This window comes from Thamnophis sirtalis, unplaced genomic scaffold, assembly GCF_051295495.1.
Source record: "Thamnophis sirtalis isolate CommonGarterSnake01/CBP01778 unplaced genomic scaffold, rThaSir2_p1.2 scaffold_14, whole genome shotgun sequence".
In the NCBI taxonomy this organism is placed as follows: Eukaryota; Metazoa; Chordata; class Lepidosauria; order Squamata; family Natricidae; genus Thamnophis; species Thamnophis sirtalis.
This window is the reverse complement of record NW_028261394.1, coordinates 24340704-24365377: the sequence shown is the minus strand read 5'-3', so window position 1 is coordinate 24365377 and position 24674 is coordinate 24340704. Positions and strand designations below refer to the sequence as shown.

Below are 24674 nucleotides of genomic sequence, written 5' to 3'. Positions count from 1 at the left end.
CTTTTGCATGAAGACAAGTGCAAAAAACGAAGTAAGCAGCTCTTTCTCCCCGTTGCTTGTCATCTCCTTGCTCTCTTCCATTAAAGAACCAATCATTTCCTTGACTTCCTGTTTACGTGTTGAAAGAAACTTTTATTATGACGACTCCACAGCAGGCAGAGGTTCTCCTTCAGCTGCGGGGCACCAAGGTCAGAGTCTTCTTCCTCCCTCCGGTGGGTCGGAGAGCCGGAGTGCCCGAGACGGAGGAGGGACTCAGCGCTCCGTTCACCGACTCCACGGGGGGAACCACCCGAAAGTTGGGGTCACCGGAAGTGGCCCACCGGAAGCGCGGAGGCGGAGGCGACTCTATAGGGGTGTCCTTTCTGCGCAGGCGCGACGCGTCGGCTTCCTGCTTCCGGCCATGAGGGCAGCGTTGGTGGACTACAGCAGCTCCGGCTCGGAGGGAGAGAGCGAGGCCGGCGCCGCCCGGGAGAGGAGCAAGAGGAGCAGCGGGGACGCTGGGGCTGGGCCGAAGGGCGGCCGCGGCCTCTCCCCTCCGGGCAGCAGGTGAGCCGCTTCCGACCTGCGGTGGCGGCGCTGGGCTTGGGCGCCTCCGAGGAACCTCCGCTCTCCCGCGCCCGTCCTCCCTCCCGAGGGCGGCGTCTCTTTCCCCGCAGGCGAGGCTGGCGTTGGTGGCGCCCCAGGCCCCATCCCGGCTGCCTTGGCACAGCCGCCCCTCCCAGGCTCCGCTTCCTTCCGCCCGGGCGGCTGCTGTGGGCAGAGGGGCGGCCGGGCCTCTCTCTGCGGCGCTGGCCTCTTGGTCGGATTCGGCCTGGGCCGCGCCAGTGACGCCTGGAGGCTCTGAAGCCCCAACCAGAGCAGCGCTTGGAGGCTCTGAAGCCCCAACCAGAGCAGCAGTTGCGGGAATGGGCCCGCAGGAGGGGAGAGCCCCGTCTGGGCTCAGCCGGTGGAAGGAGCCGGGGGCCGCCTCTGGTAACTCCTGACATTTGGGGCAGATGGTTTTTCATGGACCACAGGAGGCATTGAAGCTGCCTGTTGAATGGAGCTAACTGGGGTTGGAGCAATGAACTCCATAAACACAATAAGTAAAACTACAAAAAAAGCCAACGTATTTCAGGCTATCCCAGATGAGCCTCTTCTGGAAGAGGCAGTTCTGTTCTCTTAGCCCAGGGAAAGACGCCTAGCCATCAAGTCCCCCTTTGTGACCAGGTGCTCTTTTCTTAAGTCTGAGAAGTTTCTCCTTAGACGAGCTGCAACAGTCCTTGCCCAGATTTCTGACCTGTTTGGCCTATTTCTTCACTTGCTATCAGTGGGGAGGGGACTGTCCTTCTGTGCCCTACTCCCGGGATCCCTCTTTGTCCTGCCCTAACTGGAAAACCCCACCCTTTCCACTTACCCTAACTGGACAAGTGGTGCTGTTGCTGTTGGGCAGGGATAGGGGCCCATGCGACGTCTGTCCCAAGGCTGCTTGTCTTCTGGTCTTGGAGCAGAAAATGCTTTGGCTGTCAACTCTCTCCATCCATTTTGCAGAGCTGCTATGCCCTCCCTCCCCTTGCCAGACAGTGTGCGGAGGATGTTCAGGGATCAGGAAGAGAAGGAAAAGGTGGTGGATGACTGTAGTAAACACGAAGGCCGCCTGCGGACATTTCCTCATGAACGAGGCAACTGGGCAACCCATGTATACCTGCCATGTAAGTCTCTTAATGTTTTCCCCTTCTCTGGAAGAGGAGTGCAGGATTGGTCCTGGCCATGGGAATCTTTATGGTTGCCTTGAGCAGAGTGGAACGCTGGAGCAAGGCTTTCTGTGCTTCTGACCTGCCCAGAGAGCTAACCTTTCCAAACATTTCTAAAGCAATGGAAGAACTTTGGGTTTCTGGGGGGGGAAATGAAGGAATGTGTATTTTTTTAATGTGCCCAGTTTGGTGCATTCTTTTCCATAATGTGCTTTGTTGATTGGAGGCTGTGCAGAGGAACTTGTTGAACACCCAATGCACAAAGATTGTTTCCCAGTTGGAGTGCGGTTCAGGTCCATGTGGGATGCCTGGTGAAAGGTCTTGCTCACTTATCTGGGGACATTTCAATCCTGTTTAAGCCAAGGAAGTGAACAGGGTCCTTGGCGTGAACAGTGCAACCATCTGTCAATCAGACCCTTGAACTTGCTGATTGGTGAAAGCCTCCAGGATGGTGACTGGTAGGTTCAGGCAGTAAGCAATTCCTCACTCCAAGAGGGCCTTTTAAGGAGTCTCTGGTTCTCCCCTTCCTCAAAAAAACATTGCTTGATCCCACTTGCCTGGACACTTTTGTCCCATTCCCCAGCTTCCCTTTTCAGGGAAGCTATTAGAGAAACTGGTTGCTTGGCAACCTCTGGGGGTCTGGACCGCTTCCAGTTGGGATGTAGGCTTGGTTATGGGACAGAAAAAAGCATTGATAGTACTTGTGGATGATCTCTAGTGAGAGCAAGTGAGGGCTATTGCAGCCATCCTTGCTCTCCATGATCTTTCAGGAACTTTCAATACTGTCGTCCTTGATTCTGACCACCCCAAGGCGGAAAGGATGCCAAGGGACTGGAAAGCATGCAGAGAAAAGCCCCCCATATAGTGAGGGGCTTGCGGGTGAGATCCTACAGAGAGCAGTTGAAGGGACAGGGCTGTTGAGCCCGAAGAAGAGAAGAGCCATTTCAATCTTCCATGGACAGGGGTGGATTTACTTTGCATAGCTCCTGAGGGCGGAACTGGACCCAATTGGTGAGATCTTTGCAGAGAGTGGTCTAAACTGAAAATAACAATTTCCTGACAGTGAAACCTGTTAAGTAGTGGAGTAGCCTAGCTCCTGAAGTTGTAGGGCTGGACAACATTTATAGGGCAGGGATCTGAGGATTCCTGGACCTGGCTGAGGCTGGATTGGGAGGTCTGGCAGTTTGTTCTGTTGCATGGTAAATAGTCAACTCAATCACGCTGGCCATGCCCTCCCATGGTGGCCATCTTGCCAGGGTCCTCCCAACCTTGGGATTCTAAGTACATCTTAGAATGTACTTAGGGCCTTTCTGGCATCCTCGGCCAGGGCAAAAAGCATTTAAAGCAGTGCTTCTTAACTGGGCATTAGTAGAGCACGTCCTTGACTTGCTTGTTTGCGAACTGTTTGGCATTCCTGCTGTTGAGATGCTTGTGTAAAATAGTAGACTTGTGGGAGGGAGTTGAGATTGAGGGGGGGGGGTTAATAATATTTGAGACCAGGAAAAGGGGTCATATAGTTTTAAGAGAGCCTGTTCTGCTTTTTCCACAGACAAAGCTGGGGAGGACTTTCTGGATTTACTGCAGCTCCTCCTAATCTGTGGGCGCACTTATGTTCCTCCACTGATGGGACAGGAAGAATTCCACATCAGCCTCTCTCAAGGCGTGGTGTTGCGCCATCACTGGATCAACTCTTTTATCCAGTCCCTCAAAGAACGCATGGCTTCCTACCACAGGTGAGGCCCATAGGCCATGCTGGCTGTGAGTTCCTATCGTGACTGATAGGATAGGACTTACAGGTCACTTTGGGGAGGTTACCTGGAGTTTAGCTGGGCTTCCGACAAGAGCAGACCAGTAGATATGGGCAAGGCAGAAACAGAAGCCCATCAGGTATTGATAAATGCCTTTGGGGGATGGGCAGCATAAATAAAAACCCGCAGGAGGGAACACCTGTTGTGGCTGCAAGCATTTTCCTTCTGTTTCTCAAATTTGGCAAGTTTTAAGCTGCATGGACTTCAACTCCCAGAATTCCCCAGCTGCAAGTCCACATATATTAATCTTGCCGAGATTGAGAGCCTCTATTCTACAGTCACAGCAAAGCAAAACAATGATGTTGCAAAGTGCGCAATAGGCCTGTGGGGCCAGAAGCTTCTGCTTTTCCCTGTGTCTTGTGTTGGCCTTTCTGAGCGGAAGATTCTTGTTTGTTTTTAAACTATGTTAATCTACGAAGATATTTTTTTTGTTTCATGCCCCAAGGCAGTAGAAAGCCATGGCGCTAATTTTCACCAGATGTGACAGGGGGGCAAAGAAATTGCAGAGCTACTCACTATGGTTACAGCTCCAGTCCCCTCCTCAGCCAGCTGACAGTTCATGATGCCTGAGAAGCACCCGCCCTTCAGGAGTCCTTGACTCTGCTTCCCGCGCATGGAAGGGGCAGTCTTTGGGGTCAGGGACATTTCTGATAACCCACATTGGGGGCCTTGCACGATGGCTGCCGTGGGAGGCCACAGCTGGCATGACTGAGTTGTCATTTACCATGTAGCAGACAGGTTGCCAAAATGCTCTTGCCTGTCCCAGAGGGGCTCTGTGGGGCCCAACATGTTGCTACAAGTAAACATGATGTGAGAGGCTGGTGATTTGCTTGGCAGCATGTAAGCTTCCTTTCCCATCGTCAACTGGGATCTTTGGAGAGCAGACTGGCCCCGGCTCCCTTAGCTCTTCCTAAGGCCCTAAGAACCTGCCTGTTTTTCAAGCCTTGGGGCGCTGAATGTGCGAAGGGCCCCGTTTCCTGCCTGTATTGCTAATTGGCCAAGTATCTTGGTCTTGTGTAGGTTGAATTAGATACTTTCAATGTTTTTCACTGGTTTCCTGTTTTTATTCTTTTAAAATGTTTGTTTTGTTTAATTTTTAATCATAATATATTTTCGGGATTGAGATGGGCGTCCATAGAAATTGAAATAGTAAATAAATTAGGTGAGTGTCCCCAAATCTCAGCATGCAATGAAGGAGGAAAAAGTAGCTCAATGTTTAAATTGGCATAATTGAATTGGGTTTGAAGTTTGGAAGTGTCACCAGAAAGTCCCGGAGAATCAGAGAGGTAGCTCTGACCTGCACCCCTCTTGGGTCTCTCTTGCTTCTGCCTTTCGTTTCCAGATTAGTTGGAATCTCTGCTGTTTTTCAGGTTCATCTTCAGAGCTGATCAAGTGAAGATTTATACCAATGATACCAAAACCAGGTGGGTGAAGGATTGTGGATCTCCCCCTTCAAAGAGATATGGAGAGTTGTGTGGGCTAGAAATAGAAGGAACTGGCCATTAGGGTGGGAAGATGGCTTCAGTTGCATTAGCAAATATTTCTGGGTATGAAAAGGAGGAAGGCAAGGTGTGTCAGCACGCCCAGTGTGGCTTTTCCAACTCCAGGATAGTCTCTGCTCAGGGGTTTTGCCTGCCCCTGTTCCGGTTGCAAATGGGGGGTATCTGAATGGATGTGCCTCTGTCCTGAAGAGGAGGGGGCTCCATGGCACAAGGGCTGCAGGGACTGGCAGAGGTAAAGGAGCTCTCTTGGAAATAGTCTCTATGAATCCCACCCCCCCTCCCCTTCAACAGATGATGATAGAGGTGTCTGTTCAGCCTAACAAGGACTGCAATTTCTTGTTCCTATGGGAATTCCTTCAATTCCAGGCACAGCAGATTCCACCAGCCCCCCATTTTGCCAGCTCCTCCCCTTCCCTCCTTCCCTCCCTCCCTCCCTCCCTCCTTCCTTCCTTCCTTCCAGCCCCCGCCAAGGTCCAGGGCATCCCTGCTCAGCAGATTTCCCCCATTAACTCCTCCTTAGCTAATGCAGGTACAGTTCTTCTTCAGTACAGTTGCCTTCTTACCAGAAAGTGGTCCTTTGCTCTTATGCTTCCTCTTCTTTCCCCCCTGAACTTTAAAACCTTTTGTGCTGTCCGTTTGGCGTCACCTGAGAGCCATGTGCATCTCCAAGAAAGCCTTTCTGTTTTCTGCAGGTGCCCTGTTGCCATGCGCTCTTCTCTTGCGTTTGGGAACCGAGTGGCTCTCCATGCAAGAGGTTGACCACGGAAGAGCTGCTGCCAGTTACTCTCTAAAAATCTTCTTGCAGGACCTTTGTTGGCTTAGAAGTCTCTTCAGGACATTCTCAGATGATGGAGATGGTTTCAGAAGTGGATGAAGTTATGAAGGAATTTAACCTCATGCCTTTTTACAAGGTGAGGCTTGTAGCCATCGCAGGGAAAATAAGGAGTGACTGCTTTAGAATGAGTCTCTGGAGGAAGCTGAAGGGTAACGGTTGAACCATCAATTAAGCAGCTGTTTAAATGCACTTCCAACAGCTTCAGTCTTCTTGTTCCCCTCCACTCTGCTTAGGGTAGTCAGTATTCAGTTACCAGTGTTTGATTCTTTTACCTCTGTTTTATGAACCGTCTTGCAATGCAGAATATGGCTCCAATTTGTTCCAATTGAAATGTTGGCAGTCAGTGTGCTATGCCTGAGGTTCTGCCTGCTCTGCTTGGCTGTGCTGGTGGACCTTCCTCTGATCTTGACTTTTGGTGGTTGTTCATAGGATCCCTCGTTCCACATGAGCCTCGCCTGGTGTGTGGGGAATATGTCGGAAGCCCTCGGAGGCCAGTGTATGCAGGAAATGCAGGTAATCAGCCTGGAAGCCTTTAGCTTTGGGGAAACTTTCTGCCAGGCAAGGAGGAGGGATCAAGTGGGGAATTAGCCTTGAGTGATTGCATAGCCACAAGAGAACTGGGTGCGCGCACACACACACACACACACACACACACCCTCTGTCTGTTCCCAAGAGAAGGCATGCAGTGTAGGGAGATTCTTGTATTATAGGCAGGATACAACAAAACATTCAGCTTGACCCCTACATTTGTAGGGCTGATTGTGTGTGCCTGACATTAGCAGTTGGGTCTCCATACAGGTCATCCTGTGTCCCAGTTTTGAAATGGACTTGGTTCAAACTTCAGACCTGTTCGAGGTGGATCCATGTTCGTCTCAGAGCTCTATCAGTCAGGTCAGAAGATCCGGTTTGCTCCCCTTTCTTTTTTGGTGAAGCCTGGAGTGAGTGTAAAGACCCAGCCGACTGTGAGGGGTACAGCGGAAGGTGGTGACCAGAGATAGAAGAAGAGATGCACTAATTGGCTTCAACAATTTCTGCATTTCTTAACACACTTTTTCAACTTGCAGATATGCCCACGTCATATAGCCAGAGGGAATTTCCAAGAGCCTAGCCCTTACAATTGTTTTAGCAGTGGAAGACTGAGCAGGCGATTGGGGTGGAGGGAGCTCCTGCCTTTGCAGGGCTCCAGCTGCTTTAAGCAACTTGGAATGAGTGGATAACCAAAGAACTGAGCCAAGCTGGAGGCAAAAGTTGGTGCTGATGAATTCTGCCAGGCTGTTCTTATTTTGCCTCCCTGTTGTTGTTGCAGGAGATTGTGGATGGCTTTGAGGACTCCAGCCACTTGCTGCAAATTCCTGGGACGGAAGTCCGTTGCAAATCTGGCAATAAGGTCTTCTCGTTCCCTCTGAGATAGAGAAGCCCAGGAACAATAAGAGCCGACTTGCGATAGAAACCACCAGCCCTTTGCCAAAGATGGTCAGAGGTGCCACCGGATTCCCGTGAAGTCTATTGGGAGCTCACCTACCCGTGCCAGCAGCAGACCATCCAACAGCACATTTCAGAGCCAAGGCAGTTAATGCCCTCAGGCCTCTGCCAGACCAACTCCTACTTCGCTCCACTCCAGTTCTCAGCTGCTGGAGAAACACAAAGTGTGGGAGCCAGTGAGATGTTTCTCCAAGCTGCAGGACTTTGTTTTGTAGAAAGCCGATCTCGGGGCGAGAAGCCCTCGGAGGATGCCTTGGGCGTGGTGTCTTGAAAGTGAACCACAGGTGAAATGAAGAAAAGAAGAACCAATTTTCTTCATTGTCTGTTTGCTGAAAAGGTTCATCAAAGCTTCCTGGATAAGTGACTGCTCAGACCTGCTTTGATCTGTTGGAATTGTGGCAAAAAAAATCATAAACGGGATAAAGTAAGAAATGTGTATTGGAGCACTGGAGTTAGATGAGCTCTCCCATGCACATACTGACAAAGTACTGAATTCCTCTAGGCCAAAATCCAAAGGAAACCTTTCATTTGTCCATCAAAAGCGCAGCAGTGGCCTTGAACGGCATTCAGATGGGCCCAACTCACGAGTGATGGAAAAGGTAAACTCGGTGCAATCCATGCTTATTTCCCTGCATTCTGGAGAGGAACCGGGCAGGGCTGTGGAAAGAGACTAGCCTTGTTCCCCAGAAGAGTATGATCTAAGTAATTCTGAGATTTGTTTCTCACATTCTCATGATCCAAGAAAGAAACGTCTGAATGCAATAAATCAAAATACTGGCTGAAGAAATGGGAGGAGGGCAGTTTACAGAACTGAGATGTTGCAAACTTTTGGCTTAGTCAGTTTCTATTGGCCCTCCCTAATTGGGATCCCACCAGTAGTGCTGACTTCAAATCCTGTGATTGCCTTTTGGGGATACAACAATTATTGCCAATTGTAAGCTGCCTATATGGAGAGCTATAATAAATTGAAATAAGTAATGTATTTTGCTATAGAAAGTATACTAAGGCAGAACAAAATGAATGTTAAGGCAGAATTTTTTCAATGCCCAATTCATTATTTCTCTTGTAACTAATGAATAAAGACTAGATTGTTTGTCTATTTGTCATATGGAACATTCACATCATGTTAATAAAAGTACAGGCAATACAAATACAAAATATGAAATGTAAAATATGAAACGTATCTTATTTACAGATACAATTTTTGCTTCCTTTGTCTCCACTATAGGCTCTATTTTGGTACTCTGTCACTATATGTAGGAGAGCTTGGTTTTCCGCCCCTGTTACAATTTGGTTGATGGTATTTTGCCTGGCTTAACACAGGGCATCCACAGGGCATCCATGGCCGGGGCAAATTTGGTTCAGTGTTGTCCATATTGCACGGGCTGGTCAAATCCTGGTGGCTTTTCCAAGATGAGGAGCAAACTTGGAGACTGAGACCAGAAGAGGCCAAAGATTGGGGTCAGATGCGCTTAGAAGGGTTGCAGGCTTTTAGGGCACCTGGTGTTCAACTGTAGTGTGAAGTTTTGTTTTTGCATTGAGGCTGAGCTTCCCAGAGCCTCTTGAAGGGCATCTTCCTGCATTCGGCCTGTGAAAGACCCTCCAGTTTGCAAGGAAGTGAAGGGGCCGGTTAAAGTTGCAGGCTGATAAACAGCTGCGCCTCTTCAGAGGCTCCTGGCCGGCGGTGCGAAAGGAGGGCCAGCACCCCTCGGATGCGGGTCTCTCCCGGAGGCGCTTCACCGGCGGACCTCCATCAATGCGGCCCGGGCCTTCGAGGGAGCCTGTGATGATCCGGCCGCCTCCGACACCGCCGGCTCCTTCAGCTCGCCGCGCATAGAGCCCGGGAGCTGCGCGCCCACAGGCGACGGCCGGCTGGCAGCCCCGCTGCGCCCCGGCTGGCCGTTAGGCGGCAGCCCCGTCCGCGCCCGCCGAGAGCCCGGCCCGGCCAGGGGCGCAGCGGGCGGTGCTTGGCGGCTGCGGCTGAGGGGGCGGGCGGGGCGGCTGCGGGACCGAGCCCCGGCCAGCCCAGAAGGCCGCGCCAGGGACGGCCGCGCCAGCCAGCCGGCCAACACCAGCATGGGCGGCAGGGCCCGTTTGCTGTCGCTGCTGCCGCTGCTACTGCTGCCGCTGGTCCCGCGGGGCTCGGCGGAGCCGGTGCAGAGCGAGGCGGAGGCCGAGGTGGGTGCGGGTCGGGGGGCGGTGTGGGCGCCGACTCGGCGGCGCTTGGAGCGGCTTTCGTGCCCGCCGCACCTGCCGCTGCCCTGGGCGGCCCCGGGCGCAACTCTCGCTGCCTTGCAGGCCTGGCTGCGCTCCTACGGCTACCTGCCCGCCGCCCCCCGGCAGCCCTCCACCCTGCGCGCCGCCCGGAGCCTGGCGACCGCCCTGGCCGAGATGCAGGCCTTCTACGGCATCCCGGTGACCGGCCTGCTGGACCAGGAGACGCGAGCGTGAGTGCCGGCCCCGCGCCGCCTTCTCCGGCTGGGTGGGTGGGTGGGAGTCCCGGCACCGCCCGCCGAGCCAGCCGGCCGGGGCTTCGGAATCGCGGAAAGGCCGGGGTGGAGGCGGCACCCGGCGTGGGGGAAGCCGCGCAGCCTCCGCCACCTTCGTGCCGCTCGATCCCCAAAGCCTCCCCGGGATGGGGCGGCAGGTGGCCCGAAGGCCCCGCTCGGAAGCCCCCTCAGGACGGCTGGAAGTCGGGCTCAACCCGAAGGGGGGACGCTGCTCTCCTGCCTTCCCGTCGGAGCGGCCGAAAAGCGGTCTAAGAGGCGGAAGGAGGCCGGCAGGCAGGGCGGCTTCTGGACTCTGCCCTTCCCCGCGGAGATCCCCCCGAAGAGCCCGTGGGCTCCGCTGCCCCCTCACCCTTGACCCAGTCGGGGCCTCCAGGCACCTGCTGCCCTCTGGTTCCTCCCAGGCTGCTTTGTGGCGCCCCCAGCAGCAAGAGAAGAGCTGCCCAGCGCCCCCAAGCAACGCCATCCAGCCCGCAGCAGCCCAGCCCCCCCCCCCTGCCCTTCCGTGGGATTTGCCAGAGGAGTTTGGAGGACCCAGGATCTCCCTCAAGGGAATCTTTTTTGGGGGAGGGGGGGGCGAAAGAAGCACCTGCTGTAAAAGGTCGAAAGGAAGAGGGGGCCCTCCCTGAAGCAAGGCTCCTTCCTGGGATATCTGATCATTTGACAAAGCAGGCAGGGGCACAACAGCAAATCTCGCCTGGCAGCTGGAGTCAAGGGAGCCAGACAACTCTGGAATTCGTACCAGGTGTTCACTTCCTTGCCCCAGTTGTGAGCGGAAGGATTTGGCTCTGGTGCACCAGTGTAGATGGCTGGTTGGTAGAGAAGGAAGGTAGCTTTACTGTCCCAAAGATGTCACTGCGCCCTTTGCATGCTTCGTGCTCATCCTTTTCTCTCCTTACTCTGCTCTCTCCATCTCCTTCCTTATTTGGAAAGTAGACAATTGGCAGAAGCTTTAGGGGATGGGAAGCAACAAGTTGCCTCTGCACCTGACATACAACGGGACCATCGTCATCTTGAAGGCTGCAGCCCGGATCCTGGCTAAAAGGCCCATGTCAGACACTTCAGATAACTCTTTTTTTTGAGGCTTCTTCATAATTTTAAGGTTTTGAACTCACAATGGTTAGAGATCATCACACACTCCCTCTTATCTTAGACCCAATAGACCATCTTTAAAGGACATGCATAGTCAGAAAATTGGACTTGAAAGGGGCTTACAATTTGATCAAAATGAAAAAGGAACACGAATATTCAATTACCTATCAGATTTATCAAATATGAATATTCAGTAATAGCAATAGCACTTAAGACATACACCACTTCACAGGGCTTTCCAGCCCTCTCTAAGGGGTTTACAGAGTCAGCCTATTGCTCCCAACAATCTGGGTCCTCATTTTACCCACCTTGGAAGGATGGAAGGCTGAGTCAATCTTGAGCCTGATGAGAGTCAAACTGCCAAATTGCAGGCAGCTGGCAGTCAGCAGAAGTAGCCTGCACTACTGCATTCTAACCACTGTGCCACCAGGACTCGTAATGCCTTATAGTTTGGTTAAGGTCTCCAGTTTTGTTGCAGATTTATCAAAATATTTTCTGGTTTTTTGGACAAATAACTAATGATACAATTGGAGGACAGGCTCATTTTTTTCAGAAATCTTGTCTTTGTACAAGTCTCAAAAGGTTTTGAGAAACCTTGCAGACACAAACTTTTTACAATGGGAAAACTGCAGTTGATGTTCCCCAGTTGGACTGTGGGTTACCAGATCTCTACAAAAGGGCTATAAAAGTGTACTCTGTGTTCTCATGGCAGACATCTAGAAATAGGACAGGTGTTTTCTGAACTTTGCAAATTATTATGGAAACTGCAACATCTCTGTCAAAACTCCTAAACAGAGGACCTGGTCCAGCCAAGAAGAAGCAGGATTACAAGATTTGAAAATCTTTTTCTGTCCCTGTTCAGACAGTGAGATTGCTCTTGTCCCTCTGTGAGGCTACCAGATGTGTCTAGACCGAGTGTGAAGCATTGTTCTCTGTCAGAGGTGCTCCATTCTGTTGACTTTTCCCAGCTGAATGGAACGAGGAGATTTTCCTTCAAGTGCAGCTTGCAATCAAGGAAATTTTCCCGCCTTTCCTCAAGGGAGCAACCCCTCCAGGGTACTTTGGACCTGCAGAGATTACAAGATTAGGCTGTTGGTTTGAGCTCCGAGCTTGGAAATTTGGTTGCAGGTGTTTGGTCACCATTTGAGGAGACGAACTTCTCTGGCAAATCCCAAAAGTGGGGAATGGCTGGACTGCCACCGGCTCTATAATGACCATAATGACCAAGGGCAGGCCCAGAGGAATGAGGGAGGTCAAATGTGAGCCTCGGGTTGCTTTTCTTCTGCATTCCTTCAGCTCTTCTGTTACTTTCTAGAAATGTCAGCATGCTTGAAAGTCAAGGGAGGAAGATCTTCTGATTTGCCTTCGTGCTGCTTGTCTTCCCTTCCCTGACTATTGTAACCGGCAGGTGGATGAAGCGTCCCCGCTGTGGCGTCCCTGATAAAATTGGGGCTCAGGTCAAAGCCAACATGCGGCGGAAGCGATACGCACTGACTGGGCGGAAGTGGAACCAGGCGCACCTGACTTTCAGGTATGTCCAGCTGTTGAGTCCTGAAGTGGAGCTACTGGGAGGCAGGGGCTGCTGTAGACCCCCCCCCCCAGTTGCAGCCCTTTAAATGCCGTGTGAAAAGAGGTTCACCTACATTTGCTCCATGCCAGGATCGGATGGTTGCAAGGCTCAGGTGAGTCTGCCAAAGAGGAGGGGAAGAAGGGCTGGAGGCAGGGAGGAGGTTCATGGAGACGAGCTAAGCATTCACTTCAGAAGGCCAATTCCTGGTTGGGGGTCACTGCTTGAAAATTTCCAAGACCAGCAGGGACATTTCCTTGTTTCCAGGAGAACAAAGTAAGGCCTTTAAAGATTAGGAATCTCATCTTAGTCTACAGATTTATTCTTGCATTTTGAATTTGAATTGTCCGAGGTGCACCTGAATTGTGTTGATTGTGCAGTCACAGGTTTGGTCCCTGCTGATTTTCCAGATGCTTGGAATAGCAGCGGTGTCTGGAGTCCCTGGAAGAAACATTCTTCCTATAGATTCTCTTAAGACTCTAAAGGCTGAGCAGATTTTGTGGCCTTCGTGGGAAATGGCCCACCTCATCAGATGGCCCCATATGCCCCGGTCAGAGAGGTGGCAGCTGTGATGTATTAGACCTGTACAAGTTCAGTGGCGGAAAAACCAAGGGACAAAGGTGAGGCCTGTGGATAAAAAGTGGTGATTCAAGACACTCTCCGCTCTCTGCCTTCTCTGGAGCTCAGCACTATCCTCAGCCGCTCTTCTGCCACAGGACTCCTCTTCACCTTTCCTGGAAGCTGCCGTTGTCTGCTGTTCTCTTGCATCTCCCTTTCAGAAAGCTTGGGGGGAGCAAGGGGGGGCTTGCAGCCCAGCTACTGAAGCATGGGGAACTGAAAGATGGAGTGGCATTTGCAAGGGTGGGGGAGGCTCACTGGAGGACTTCCTAACCAGAGGCAGTAATATTTATCTGGGTTTCCCACCCACACCTGTTCTTTTTTGGCAGCATCCAGAACTATACGGAGAAACTGGGGTTCTTCCATTCCTACGACGCCATTCGCCAGGCTATCCATGTGTGGAACCAAGTGACCCCGCTGGTCTTCCAGGAGATCCCCTACAATGAAATCAGACAGAAGAGGAGAGCAGAGGCAGACATCATGGTGCTCTTCGCCTCAGGGTTCCACGGGGACAGTTCCCCCTTTGACGGCACGGGGGGCTTCCTGGCACATGCCTATTTCCCCGGTCCTGGGATGGGAGGAGATGCTCATTTTGACTTGGATGAGCCCTGGACGCTGGACAAGAGGGACATGTTGGGTAAGGAAGTTGTCCCGGGTAGGAGAAGGTTGGAAGGGGGAGAGAGGGGCCTTGAAGGATCGGGGAAGCCTCCACTGGCAACGGGGATAAGTGGGGATTGAGCCCATTCCAAGAACCTGGTCAGACAACCCCTCCCAATGAGGGAGGGGAGAAGCCCATGCAGACATGCAGAATCCTATTTCTAGGGTTGATGGGAGGAAGAAAAGGGAATGGGAAACTCGGGTGGGACTCAGGCTTCCAAGTGACTCCAACTTATTCAGTCTTAAGAGAACATCTGTCTGCATCCTGGGTTTCTCAATAGATCTCTTCCATCTATCCCAACTGGCTCCTCTTCCTGCCCTGAAGCCAGCTGCTGAGCCAGGTGGTTCTTTGTTCCCCCAGGATGTTTCCCTTCAAGTGCAAAGGGCCCCCTTTAACTGGGCAGGTGTGGGTGGGTGGGGTGCAGAATTTGGAGGCCTTCAGACCCCACAGACTTTGCTGTTACTTGCAGGGAACAATCTCTTCCTGGTGGCCATCCATGAGCTGGGCCATTCCTTAGGCCTGGAGCACTCCAGCAATCCCAGTGCCATCATGGCTCCCTTCTACCAGTGGATGGACACAGACAACTTCAGGTTGCCAGAAGATGACCTTCGGGGCATCCAGCAGCTGTATGGCAAGTGGCAACCGAGTGATATTCTGGGTGTATCTGGGTGTAGGGTTCAGGTTTAAAAAAAGAGAGGGATGCAGGATAAATGTTCAAAGCTGCATGGCAGGTATCTAAAGATGCTACGCGGATGAAGCCAGGTCTCTGCCTGCCTGTTTCCTTCTTCATCTCTTGATCAGCACTAACCAAGTGGAGATGAGGATCTTTGCAACCGTCTTCATGATATTTACCCTTCTATCTCGAGAATTGCCAGGCATCTGGCAGAGGCTGGGAAACGTCCTTGCCTGGTGAGGGATAAAAATGGGGTCTGCAAGGCAACTGCCAAGCTCTGAGAGCACCAAGGGCTCCACAGGTCAACCCCGAGCTCTTCTGTTGGAGGGGGACATGATAGGTCAGGGGGTGAAATATTCACTTTCGGGGGTGGAGAAATGTTCCATTTGAGATTTGGTCTATTTTAAAACAGGCCAAGGGCATCCCATGGCAGCCATCCTTCGGCAGCTCTTCTCCCTGGGTATAATTTGGGTACTTTCCTGCTGGAAGGAAGATGAGTTGGCTGTAAAGAAACTTTTATTTCTCTTTGTAGGTAATCTGTGCCTCTTGGGCTACATTAGGCCTTCCTGGCATTCCTTCTAAACCCCCAGAACACTCTAAGTTTGGGGTGTCCAAATTTGGGAATTTTTAAGACTTGTGGACTTCAACTCCCAGAATTCCCCAGCCAGCCGACTAGGGAATTCTGGGAGTTAAAGTCCACAAGTCTTAAAGTTCCCAAGTTTGGACACCTCTGTCCTAAGCAGCTGGGCTCAAGTACCTGTTTCAGCCTCAGTTTTTCAAAAACATTCAAATCCTGTTTTTTTTTCCTATTATGAGCAATCTTCAAAGGAAACTTTGCAAGCTTGGTCTAGGCATTCAGTGGCCAGGCTGCCTGTGGCCTTTGGAGGGCAAAGTTTGTTATCTTGCATTTTTTATTAAGCATTTCTGAGAAAAGGAGAAAGGAAGGAAAAAAGAAAAAATAGCAGGTAAACGCACACACAAACACACACATATATATATTTCATATACAGTACATCATAGATGTAGGTTAAATTTCTCAATGTTGCATTAATTATGAGTGTAAATAAATGTAAATCATTTTAAAAACTACCAGTCCTTCTTAACCTCCAAGGAATATGTGGATATTGATAGCCATTCTCAACGTAGCATAAACCATAAAGAGGCCAACATTTAAGAGCAAGTGAGCTCCAGCCCAGAGGAAAGCCCCCCTTCCTCCCCCCCCCAGTGATCTGTGTGCTGGTCTTTCCTTCCCCCCCAGGGACGCCAGGACAGCAGCCCACCAAATCCCTGCCGACTGTGATGCCCCGGAAGCCAGACCGGAAGCCCCCAGACAAGCCAAACCGCCCCCCCCAGCCTGGCCTCCCTGACCATCTGGAGCCCAACATCTGTGATGGCGACTTTGACACAGTGACGGTTCTGCGTGGAGAGATGTTCATCTTCAAGGTGCGGCTCTTTGCGTTGCTTCTCGTGAAGGTTTCGGGGTGGTGACTTCCTTGGTGGGGAATCCTGGCAGTTCTGCCAACCGGGCAGTTTGTCCTGAAATGCAGGTAGCTGGTTCTGGAGGGCTTGCCTGGGCTTCAGCGAGCAGATTGCCCCCTCGGCACTGCAGGGCCAAGTCTCAAGAGCGCAGAGACACTGGCCTTGGCATCTTGTGCAGTGGGCGCTGTTGCTTGCCTGGTTCCTGGCCCCCAATGATGCCATCTCAGATGCCAGCTAAAAAAGGCTGGTCAGGCCTGAGGCCCACCAGCCTGGTCCGCCCCTTTGTCCCTCACGGTCACCCACCAGTTGTCTTGGGTATCTGCAAGGAGAAGGCGTACCCCCCCCCCTCATGTCTTCCGGGGGGCATTCATCCAGCAGTGACTTTGTGATTCTTGACCAATTAAGAACCTGCCCGGCTCCTTTTGAAGGCCAATCAAATCTGTGGCCATCAGCACATCTGCTAGTAATGAATTCTCCAGAACTGCTTCAGCTGAAAAATGGTTGAGATCGCTGGGATGAAGAGATGCTCCGTGGGGCCCTGCTTTTCCCTGCAGGAAGGCCCCGATCCAGGGCACCTCCTTGGCTGAGAGCCACCGGTCAGGGGGATCCCTGGCCCTGTGTCCCTTGGGGGGGGAGTGTCACCATAGCTCTGTCCCCCCTTACTTTTTTTTCCTCTCTGGCAAAAAGGTTGGAAAGGATTTCTGCCACAATAGGAAAACAAATTGCTCCCTTGGGATTTCACTCCTTCTGCGGAGTTTCCTGCTTTGCATTTTGAGTGACTCCAGAGTCTTTGGCCCTTTGTCTGCTCACCAGGGTGGGGGTGGACGGAGCCACTGGTTCTGGAGGAGGGCAGCCCTGCTCGGATTGCACTGCTGGAGGGGAAAAGTGGCCCCCTCGCTGCTGTTTGGGCTGAGCAGGAGGCAGAAAGAGGGATGGGCTTTGCTGCCTCCAGGATTACATTCTCCTTTGTTTGTTTTTTTAATTTTAAGAATTCTCGTACCTTGATGCATCTCAAGACCTCTTTCTCCTCTGGATGCACAACTGTGTCCTTTTCAAGCCAGTGGTCACTTGCTTCTTTTCAGGGCCGCTGGTTTTGGCGGGTCCGGCATAACCGGGTGCTGGACAACTACCCCATGCCCATCGGGTACTTTTGGAGGGGACTTCCTGGGAACATCGACGCCGCCTACGAGAGGCAAGATGGACGGTTTGCCTTCTTTAAAGGTGAGGGGCTGCAGCCGTGGGCAGGAGGGGAAAGCAGAGCTTTGGCCGGGCCTGGTCACAAACAAGGGCATTGATCAGACGGTCCCTCTGGGGCCAGATAGCGCAAGGGCCACGCCTTGTTCATGGGTGCCAGATGGTCTCCTGCCTTCAGTGGCCCTTGGCGGTGGCTTTGGCTGTGTCCTCAGTCGTGGCCCTTCTGGCTGCCCAGCCACCCTCCATGCTAAACTCCTTTGGAGGAGACAAAGCTTGCAGGGCCACACCTGAGTCAGGTGGAAGTCCCAATGCACCTGGGTGGTGCCTGGGAGCTGGCAGGCCAGAGACAATCCAGGAACATCCGCCAGTCTCTGCCTCCGGGACAGAAAGGCAACCAGAATGAGCCTGAAATCCTAATACAAGGCAACAGGTTCCCTTTGCTAACTGGGGTTGGGACTTGGTGGGTGACACGTATTCTTAAAGTGAATAGAAAATGGGAGGAAGAGCAAGGCATGTAAACATCCATCAGCCCCAAAGAAACAGGTTTGGGGTGGGGATAGAGGAGAGGAACAGAACCTTGAATATCCCCCCCCCCCAAGTTTTTCTATTTTTTACATATCAGTGTGTGAACAGTGTGGTATCTACGTATTATACATTTAATACAAAAAAAGTCAGTATAATTCATATTTGTTCCATTTAACAATCTTAAATAATACTAGTAGTAATACACGTCTTATTATTAAATTTTATTTTTTGTTTAATTATTCAATATTTCAATATGCTACTTTTGAACCAATCACCCTATCTTAATTATCATATCTTTTGATGTGAATAAAATATTATCAATCATATTTGTTACATTTAACAGACAAATAACTAATATTAATACCAACATTTATCTTACTTTAAGATCTTCCATTCTTGCTTATTCAACTTGATTTGATTGTTCAATATTTCAGTATATTGTTTTTATATCAATCACCATATTCTACATAATGCCAATTTTATATTATTACATTTAGCATACATACTGTATGTATATTCATATTGAATTATCATTTTTCATTTTTGTTTAGTCAGTAATTCTATGTATTTTTTTAATGCCAGTCCCCATTTCATTTAAATACATGTTTTAATACTCATTCATAAAATATTATCCATCATATTTATTACATTTAATAAACATTTCTAAATTAAGATATTTCATTATTTCTTTATTCAACTTATAATACTTCATTTTTTAATTATTCAGTAGTTCAGTATGTTATTTTCATATCAATTTTCATCTTCTGCATATCATACATTCTAATACAAATAACATATTGTTAATCATATTTATTACATTTAACACACCTACCAATGTTCATATTGAATTATAATTTAGTAATTCTAATTTCCCCTTATTATTGCTTCTCCTTATAATGTAAAAATGTGTATTTTATTAATCCCCATCCCTCTGATTTTTTTTTCTATTTTATTATGCCGCTACTATATTAAACATATTCCCTATTCTAATCATCATCTCTAACCTGTCTTAAGGCTTTGATTATTCTTTTCTTAGCTTGTCTCTCATATTCAATTCTTGAATCTTTATTTCCTCCTTTTTCTATCCTTTTCCATTGTCTAGTTTCCAAAATATCTGCTCTTGCCCCTATCTTTCTCCCATAAAAACCTTCCTGTTTCCCTTTTTTAAAAAAAAAATTCTTAGAGCACTCTCCCTTTGTCTTATGTCATCAATCCCTATTTTTTATTATTATGATCTCCCCACCCCCACCCCGACCCCGTTCCATTTGTTTTGTCTGTTTCCTTTTTCTGTCCCCTCCCCAGTTGGTTCCTCCTCTTCCTGGGCGTCTTTTGTATTATATTTCCCAGCATTTCATCCATGGTCTCCATTTTTTCCCATGATTTTCTGGAAACCTTGAATATTTTATCCTTCTCTCATAAATTTGATTCCAGGAAATCGGAGAAAAGAAAATGGGATTTTCTGATATGAAATGGATTGGCCGGGGGAGGGGGGTGGTCAGGTTGCAGCTGATTCGGAAGGGACCCAGCAGCCCAAAGGTTGTGGCTGCTTGTGCCTGGATCAAGCTGAACCTCCCTGCCCTGGGAGGAGACTGGTTGCCTCTGGATCCCTCTCTAGATGCCACCCGCTTGAAGAAGGGCATGGGCAGCCCAGAGGGCACCAGCTGGAAACCAGGATGCCGAAGGGATCATTACGTTTAGCCTGGGGAAGAGAAGATTTTGAAGGGGGTACTGCAATAATATTTCTATTATTGAATAAAATTATTATTTGAATTATTGAATAGAATATTATTTCTACTGCAATAATATTTCTATTCCTACTGATATTAGCGGCCTTCAGAGGGAGCAGAGCAGCCCTCGGTTCCTCCAGAGGACTAGGAGGCTGGGCTGTCCGGGCAGCCGGTTGGGGCTTCACGTTAGAGGGGCTTCTTTGAGGGAGGGGAACTTGGCCGGGGCTGAGACCACAGGAGGCATTTCAGCTGCCACCATCACTCTGGGGTTCTCTTTCGCATTGCGGATGCGGTGGGTGCATAGTTCCTGGGAGTGGAGGGGGGGTGGGCAGATGCCCCCTCTTGGGCTGGCCTGATTTCCCTGCCTGTCCTTCCTTCAGGCAGTCAGTACTGGCTCTTCCGAGAGGCAAACCTGGAAGCCGGCTACCCGCAGCCCCTGAGCAGCTATGGGCTGGGCCTTCCTCACGACAGAGTGGATGCTGCGGTGTGGTGGGAGCCCACGGGACACACCTTCTTCTTCCGAGGAGACAGGTGGGTCATGGGTGGCGCAGCGGCCCCCTCTTCCTCAGGTGGGCTCCCTTCATGGCGGGCTCTTTCCTTTGCAGGTACTGGCGCTTTGACGAGGACGGGAGCTCTGTGGGCCATGGCTATCCAAGGAAGCTCAGCATCTGGGCGGGGGTCCCCGCTGCCCCCAGGGGTGCCTTCCTCAGCCCCGATGCCGGTAAGTAGAACAAGCCGGCCTGGGAAATGTCGGGGGGAGGGGGGCAAATGACTGCAGATGGGAAGGTCACCCTGGGCCAGATGGGGGATGGGGGAGGGAGCAGCTTGTCCGGAGTGGGAGGCTGGGCAAGGGAGAAACTCCCGAGGGACACATGAAGCGTTGTCAAAGAATTGGAGGTAATTGGTGCAACATCAATTCGTTCTCGAAAAAATGAGTGTTTGCTTAATGGCTGCCCTGCATAAATTAGGCTCAGCTCTATTAGGACTCTCGTCCATTTGGACTGGTTTCAGCCACCTGACCTCCTTCCGATCTTTGGGACGGCAGTTCCAGGGCCTGTGAGTGAATTGCATTCATGCCCATGTCCAGGACCCTTCAGCCAGAGAAAAGTAGCCCTGTTTAATAGCAGTCAGGTGTCACATATTGGCCCAATGCAGGCAGTGGTCCTTCTGTCTTAGCTGGACCTTGGTGAACAAGCCAATGGAGGCCTTCAGCCCTGGCACCTCTGCTTTCCTCCCTGTCCTGCCCCTCTGCTCCCCCTCCCCCGCTGCCCTTCCTCTCAAGGGCAAAGGCGCTGCTGAAGCCGCTGGGAGATCAGCCCTTCCAGAAGCCGGGCTGGACCTGAACAGCCATGCTTTCAAAATACATTCAGCCTGGGGGAGCTGTGCACCCCACAGCCCCAAGAGCCCTGCAGCTGCAGTGGGGGGGTGGGAGGGGCTTGGTGGCCTTCTGACCCATTGCCCTCCCTCCTGCTGTCTTCCAGCTTACACATATTTCTATAAGGGCAGGTTGTACTGGAAGTTTGACAACGAGCGGCTGAAAACGGAGCCCGGCTACCCCAAGTCCATCCTGCGGGACTTCATGGGCTGCCAGGAGGAGGTGCCTGTGGAGCCGGACCCCGGCCATCGCTGGCCTGACACGGGAAGGCCCCCCTTCCAGCCCCGGCAGGACAAGGAAACGGAGGAAGCCGCTGCAGCCCCCCACCCTGGCCCAGAGGAAGAGGAGGAATCTGCCGTGGAGAAGGAGAGTGGGGGGCAGGGGGGAGGGGACGTGGACATTGTGGTGCACATCAACGATTACCCGCTGACGGTGAGCATCGTCATGGCGGTGGTGCTGCTCTTTCTGCTGCTCTGCGTCCTGGGCCTGGTCTATGTCATCGTGCAGCTGCAGCGGAAGGGCCGGCCCCGCATGCTGCTCTACTGCAAGCGGTCCTTGCAGGAGTGGGTCTGAAGCCGGAGAGCTGCTGTGGGGCAGGGGCAGGAAAAGGCTCCTCTCCTTCTGCACCCTCCTGGTGACACGGCTGCCTGGCTGGGGGGCACCCTGGGGCTTGCACAGACTCTGACCCGTGGCAGGGAAGGTTCAGGGCCCCCGTGTGGGGCTGCAGCCCAGTGCTGATGCTGAAGGCTGAGCCACTTCTGGCCGGAGGGATTGTTGGGTCAAGCAAGGAGAAGAGAGGCACCCGGCCAAGCGTAGCTTTTTCCTAAGTTGCTGTTGGAGATGAATCCTGTAGCTCCGAGATCCTCCATCCATGGGGATCCAGGGGCTGGCTTCACTGTTTGGGATCCGTAGATCTTCTGCATGTGCTCCAGAGACACGTTTGGATTTGCTGGAGGCAGGGAGACCCCCTCGTGCATTTGCAGCAGCTGGTCTTGGCCAGCAGTGGGCATCGTCAGTGGCTGGTTGGCCAAAGGTGGAGGGAGGGGCTGACATCCTGAAAACCTTGATGTATTTTTGTACATTCTTTTTTCCAGAGCCTCTTTGGTTACAAAGCTAAGCGTGGTATTTCTTTCTACTGCAATAATATTTCTATTCCTACTGATATTTACTTCTGCTTGAACCCCCTGGAGGTTCAAGGCTCAGGCTGAAGAGAGGCTTCGGCCAAGGTCCGATTGGGTGACCACTGACCACCCAGCTCTAGGCCCCCTTTCTGCTTTCCCCTGGTCTCCCTGCTCCGTGGTTCTCTGGAGTTGCTCCTTGGTCTGCCCCAGGCCAGGCCCACTGCTGGCTTCTTCACTCTGACTTGTACCCTTGGGAGGTGCCAGATGCAGCTCTCCATGAGGAGGGGTCTTTGGGTCCATCCTGAGGGCAGCCATCCAGCAAACCAGGAAGAGGGGAGGGTGAGAGAAAAAGGATCCTTTTCCTGGATCTGTTAGCCTTCAATCCCTGTTCAGGGACTTGAATGGCCACCGAATCCACTTGAAGCAAGGAAACACTGACCACCCTTCTTTGGGGGAGGGGAGGAGGTCCCTGGACAGCGGCAGATGGAAGGAACTGCCTGCCCAGCATATTCTACATGGGGGGAGGGGCCTGATGGGCTTCCTGTCAAATATGAGACCTTTGTGGGCGCAGGTCAGCCAGGTTGCAGCTGCCGAAAGAATTTCTGAGCCCCACCCAGACTTCCTCCGGCTGTGTTGCATTTCTCTGCCCATCTGGCCATCCACACACAAGCCACCCCTTGCCTGCCTCCTGTGCCCGCTTACGGCTGGTCTTTAGGGAGGAGGCCAGGCTGCCTTGGCTGCCCTGACAAGCCATGCCCGGCTGTTTCCCCCCTCCCTCCCTCCCTTTCTTCTGCCGCCCAACATCCCCAGGAGCCTCCTGTTAAAGGCCAAGGGCCTCTCACAGCCTCTTCCCCCACCCTCTCTGGGGGCTGCCAATCGATCTGCTGCGGTTGGTGTTTGACGCATTAGGGAGAGCAGCCAGGTTGAGGAGAAGCATTTTCTGTGCACTGAATCCGGCAGCTTGTCTGCTGATTGGGGAGGCTGGAAGAACCGATCCATGTAACACGCATAGACACGCAAAAACATGCAAATGGTCATCATCCACAGGCTGTCAATAAAAGTCATTTCTGCTGATGCTTTGTGTAAGCTACTTTTTCTTCTGCACCTCCTGGAGCTGCAGAGAAGAGAAGAGAAGCTGCTTCCCTCAGAGGGGGAGCTGAGGACCAGTCCAGCCTTCCCTCTGTGGTCCTCGGAGGCCTTTTGAGCCAGATGGGCATGAAGGGGCCGGTGAGGACAGCTTGGCAGCCCTTCAGGGCCCACCTGGAGAACTGGGGCAGGCCAACCACTCCAACAACCCTCACTTGGGTCCCTTGCTTTCCCCCGCTGCCTAGGAAAGTCTGGAAGTGATGGGGAGGTGTGGCCCTATCAGTCCTGGCAGCCTTTTCCCAGGACACCCCCCCCAAGACAGGCAGGACCCCCACACACACACTCAGTTTAGGGGACTTGAGCGTGGTCTCTGGAGAACAGACCGCGTCAGGGCGGCTGCTTTTTCTCCCTCCTGCCAGGAACGGGCAGGCTCTCTGACTGCTGGCCAGATGTGCCAACCCGAGTCCTGGGGGCTCCCCCTCGCCTGCCCAAGAGCCGAGGGAGTTTCTCGATGCCTCATTCTTGGGCAGCCAGCCTCATTTTCCCATTTGGTGGTTGGAAGGCTTGGGGGCTTTTAGTCTCTTGTGAGCTGCTGCTGCTGAAGGGCACCAAGTGCCAGCCGGGGGAGTTTGCAACCTGCACCATCCAGGCTGTAAATTCCCTTACTTGGGTTTGATGAGGATACTTAACTTAGTTACTGAATTCAATCCCATTCTGTCAAATGAAGTAAATGGCCTCCTTGGCTCACACAGCTGGCCAGATGCACCAATGCAGCTCTTAAGGTTTCAACCCACTTGGAAAGAAGGTGGGACCCACGTGGCTCCCCATATGGATTCTGACATGGAGGTCATTAACTCTTCGGTCACTTGTAGATAGCAAGATACGCTTGCAATTTGTACAGGACTGGAATTCTCTGGGAAGGATTCTTCTCCCGGAAGGAACTGGAGCCCCGGCTGACCATGGCCCTGTCCTGGAGGAAGGAGGGGAGGCAGCTGCTGAGGGCCCAGTTCCAGGATGCACTGCCCAGACACACACACACACACACACCACTGCAGTGTTGGTTGCCACAGCAGAAGGAAGCTTCTGAGGGAGTGGCAAGAGGGCTGAGAAGGTCAACCAGAAGTTCAGCCTGAGGGGAGGCAGAGGGGAGAGGAGATGGTCAAGTGTGCATTTCATGACAGACTTTGAATATCTGAGAGGCACAGAAGAGGGAGAGAAATTACTCTCTTTTGCTCTGTTAGGTCCCTGTGGACATGAACCCACAAAAAAGCCGGTTCTTGACATTTGTTAATTGTGTTGTTGTGAGGTGGTGTAAAATGAGACAATTTCCTATTGTGGAACACAGGCTCTGCTCTGAATCCGGCGTTTTCCTCCACTAAGATTTCTTTCCATTACCACATTTTTAGATCTCAGTGCTGCTTTTGAGTCTATAAATAGAAACATTCTGTTGATGAAATTGACCAACTTAAATATGGGATCAAGACCCTCTGCCCAAGGCCCATTTGAAACTCTGCCCAGCTGTAAATGGCTCTCTAAGGAACAGTCGATCCCCTCATAACCGTCTCAGGCAGGGCTTTTTAATTTCTGTATCAATTATTTACCAGGATTCCTGTATGCTGCAGACACTCGTATGCCAAAAATCTATGATACATTTATTAATACCCTTTTATATGCCAGTGTCATACTTGTAAT

The 24674-nt window shown here is 51.6% G+C and overlaps 2 protein-coding genes across 3 annotated transcripts; both read left to right on the top strand.

Annotated features, from left to right (window-relative positions):
- The first annotated feature begins 373 nt into the window (after positions 1–373).
- Positions 374–8457, top strand: USB1 (U6 snRNA biogenesis phosphodiesterase 1). Of its 2 annotated transcripts, XM_014064696.2 has the most exons (7): positions 376–546; positions 1531–1691; positions 3283–3466; positions 4912–4965; positions 5849–5954; positions 6308–6391; positions 7185–8457. In XM_014064696.2, the coding sequence occupies exons 1-7, from the start codon at positions 401–403 to the stop codon at positions 7287–7289; spliced, it is 840 nt and encodes a 279-aa protein (XP_013920171.2). In that variant the 5' UTR covers positions 376–400; the 3' UTR covers positions 7290–8457. The 2 variants fall into 2 exon arrangements, with proteins under 2 accessions (XP_087584679.1, XP_013920171.2); XM_087728553.1 differs by lacking the exon at positions 6308–6391 and having other exon boundaries at positions 374–546.
- An 893-nt stretch (positions 8458–9350) lies between these two features.
- On the top strand, positions 9351–22970 carry MMP15 (matrix metallopeptidase 15). The gene is made up of 10 exons (XM_014064697.2): positions 9351–9538; positions 9659–9807; positions 12368–12490; positions 13474–13781; positions 14272–14433; positions 15734–15918; positions 17037–17175; positions 19781–19931; positions 20006–20121; positions 20882–22970. Exons 1-10 carry the CDS (start codon positions 9437–9439, stop codon positions 21346–21348), a joined length of 1902 nt encoding a protein of 633 aa, XP_013920172.2. The 5' UTR covers positions 9351–9436; the 3' UTR covers positions 21349–22970.
- The last annotated feature ends 1704 nt before the right edge of the window (positions 22971–24674 follow it).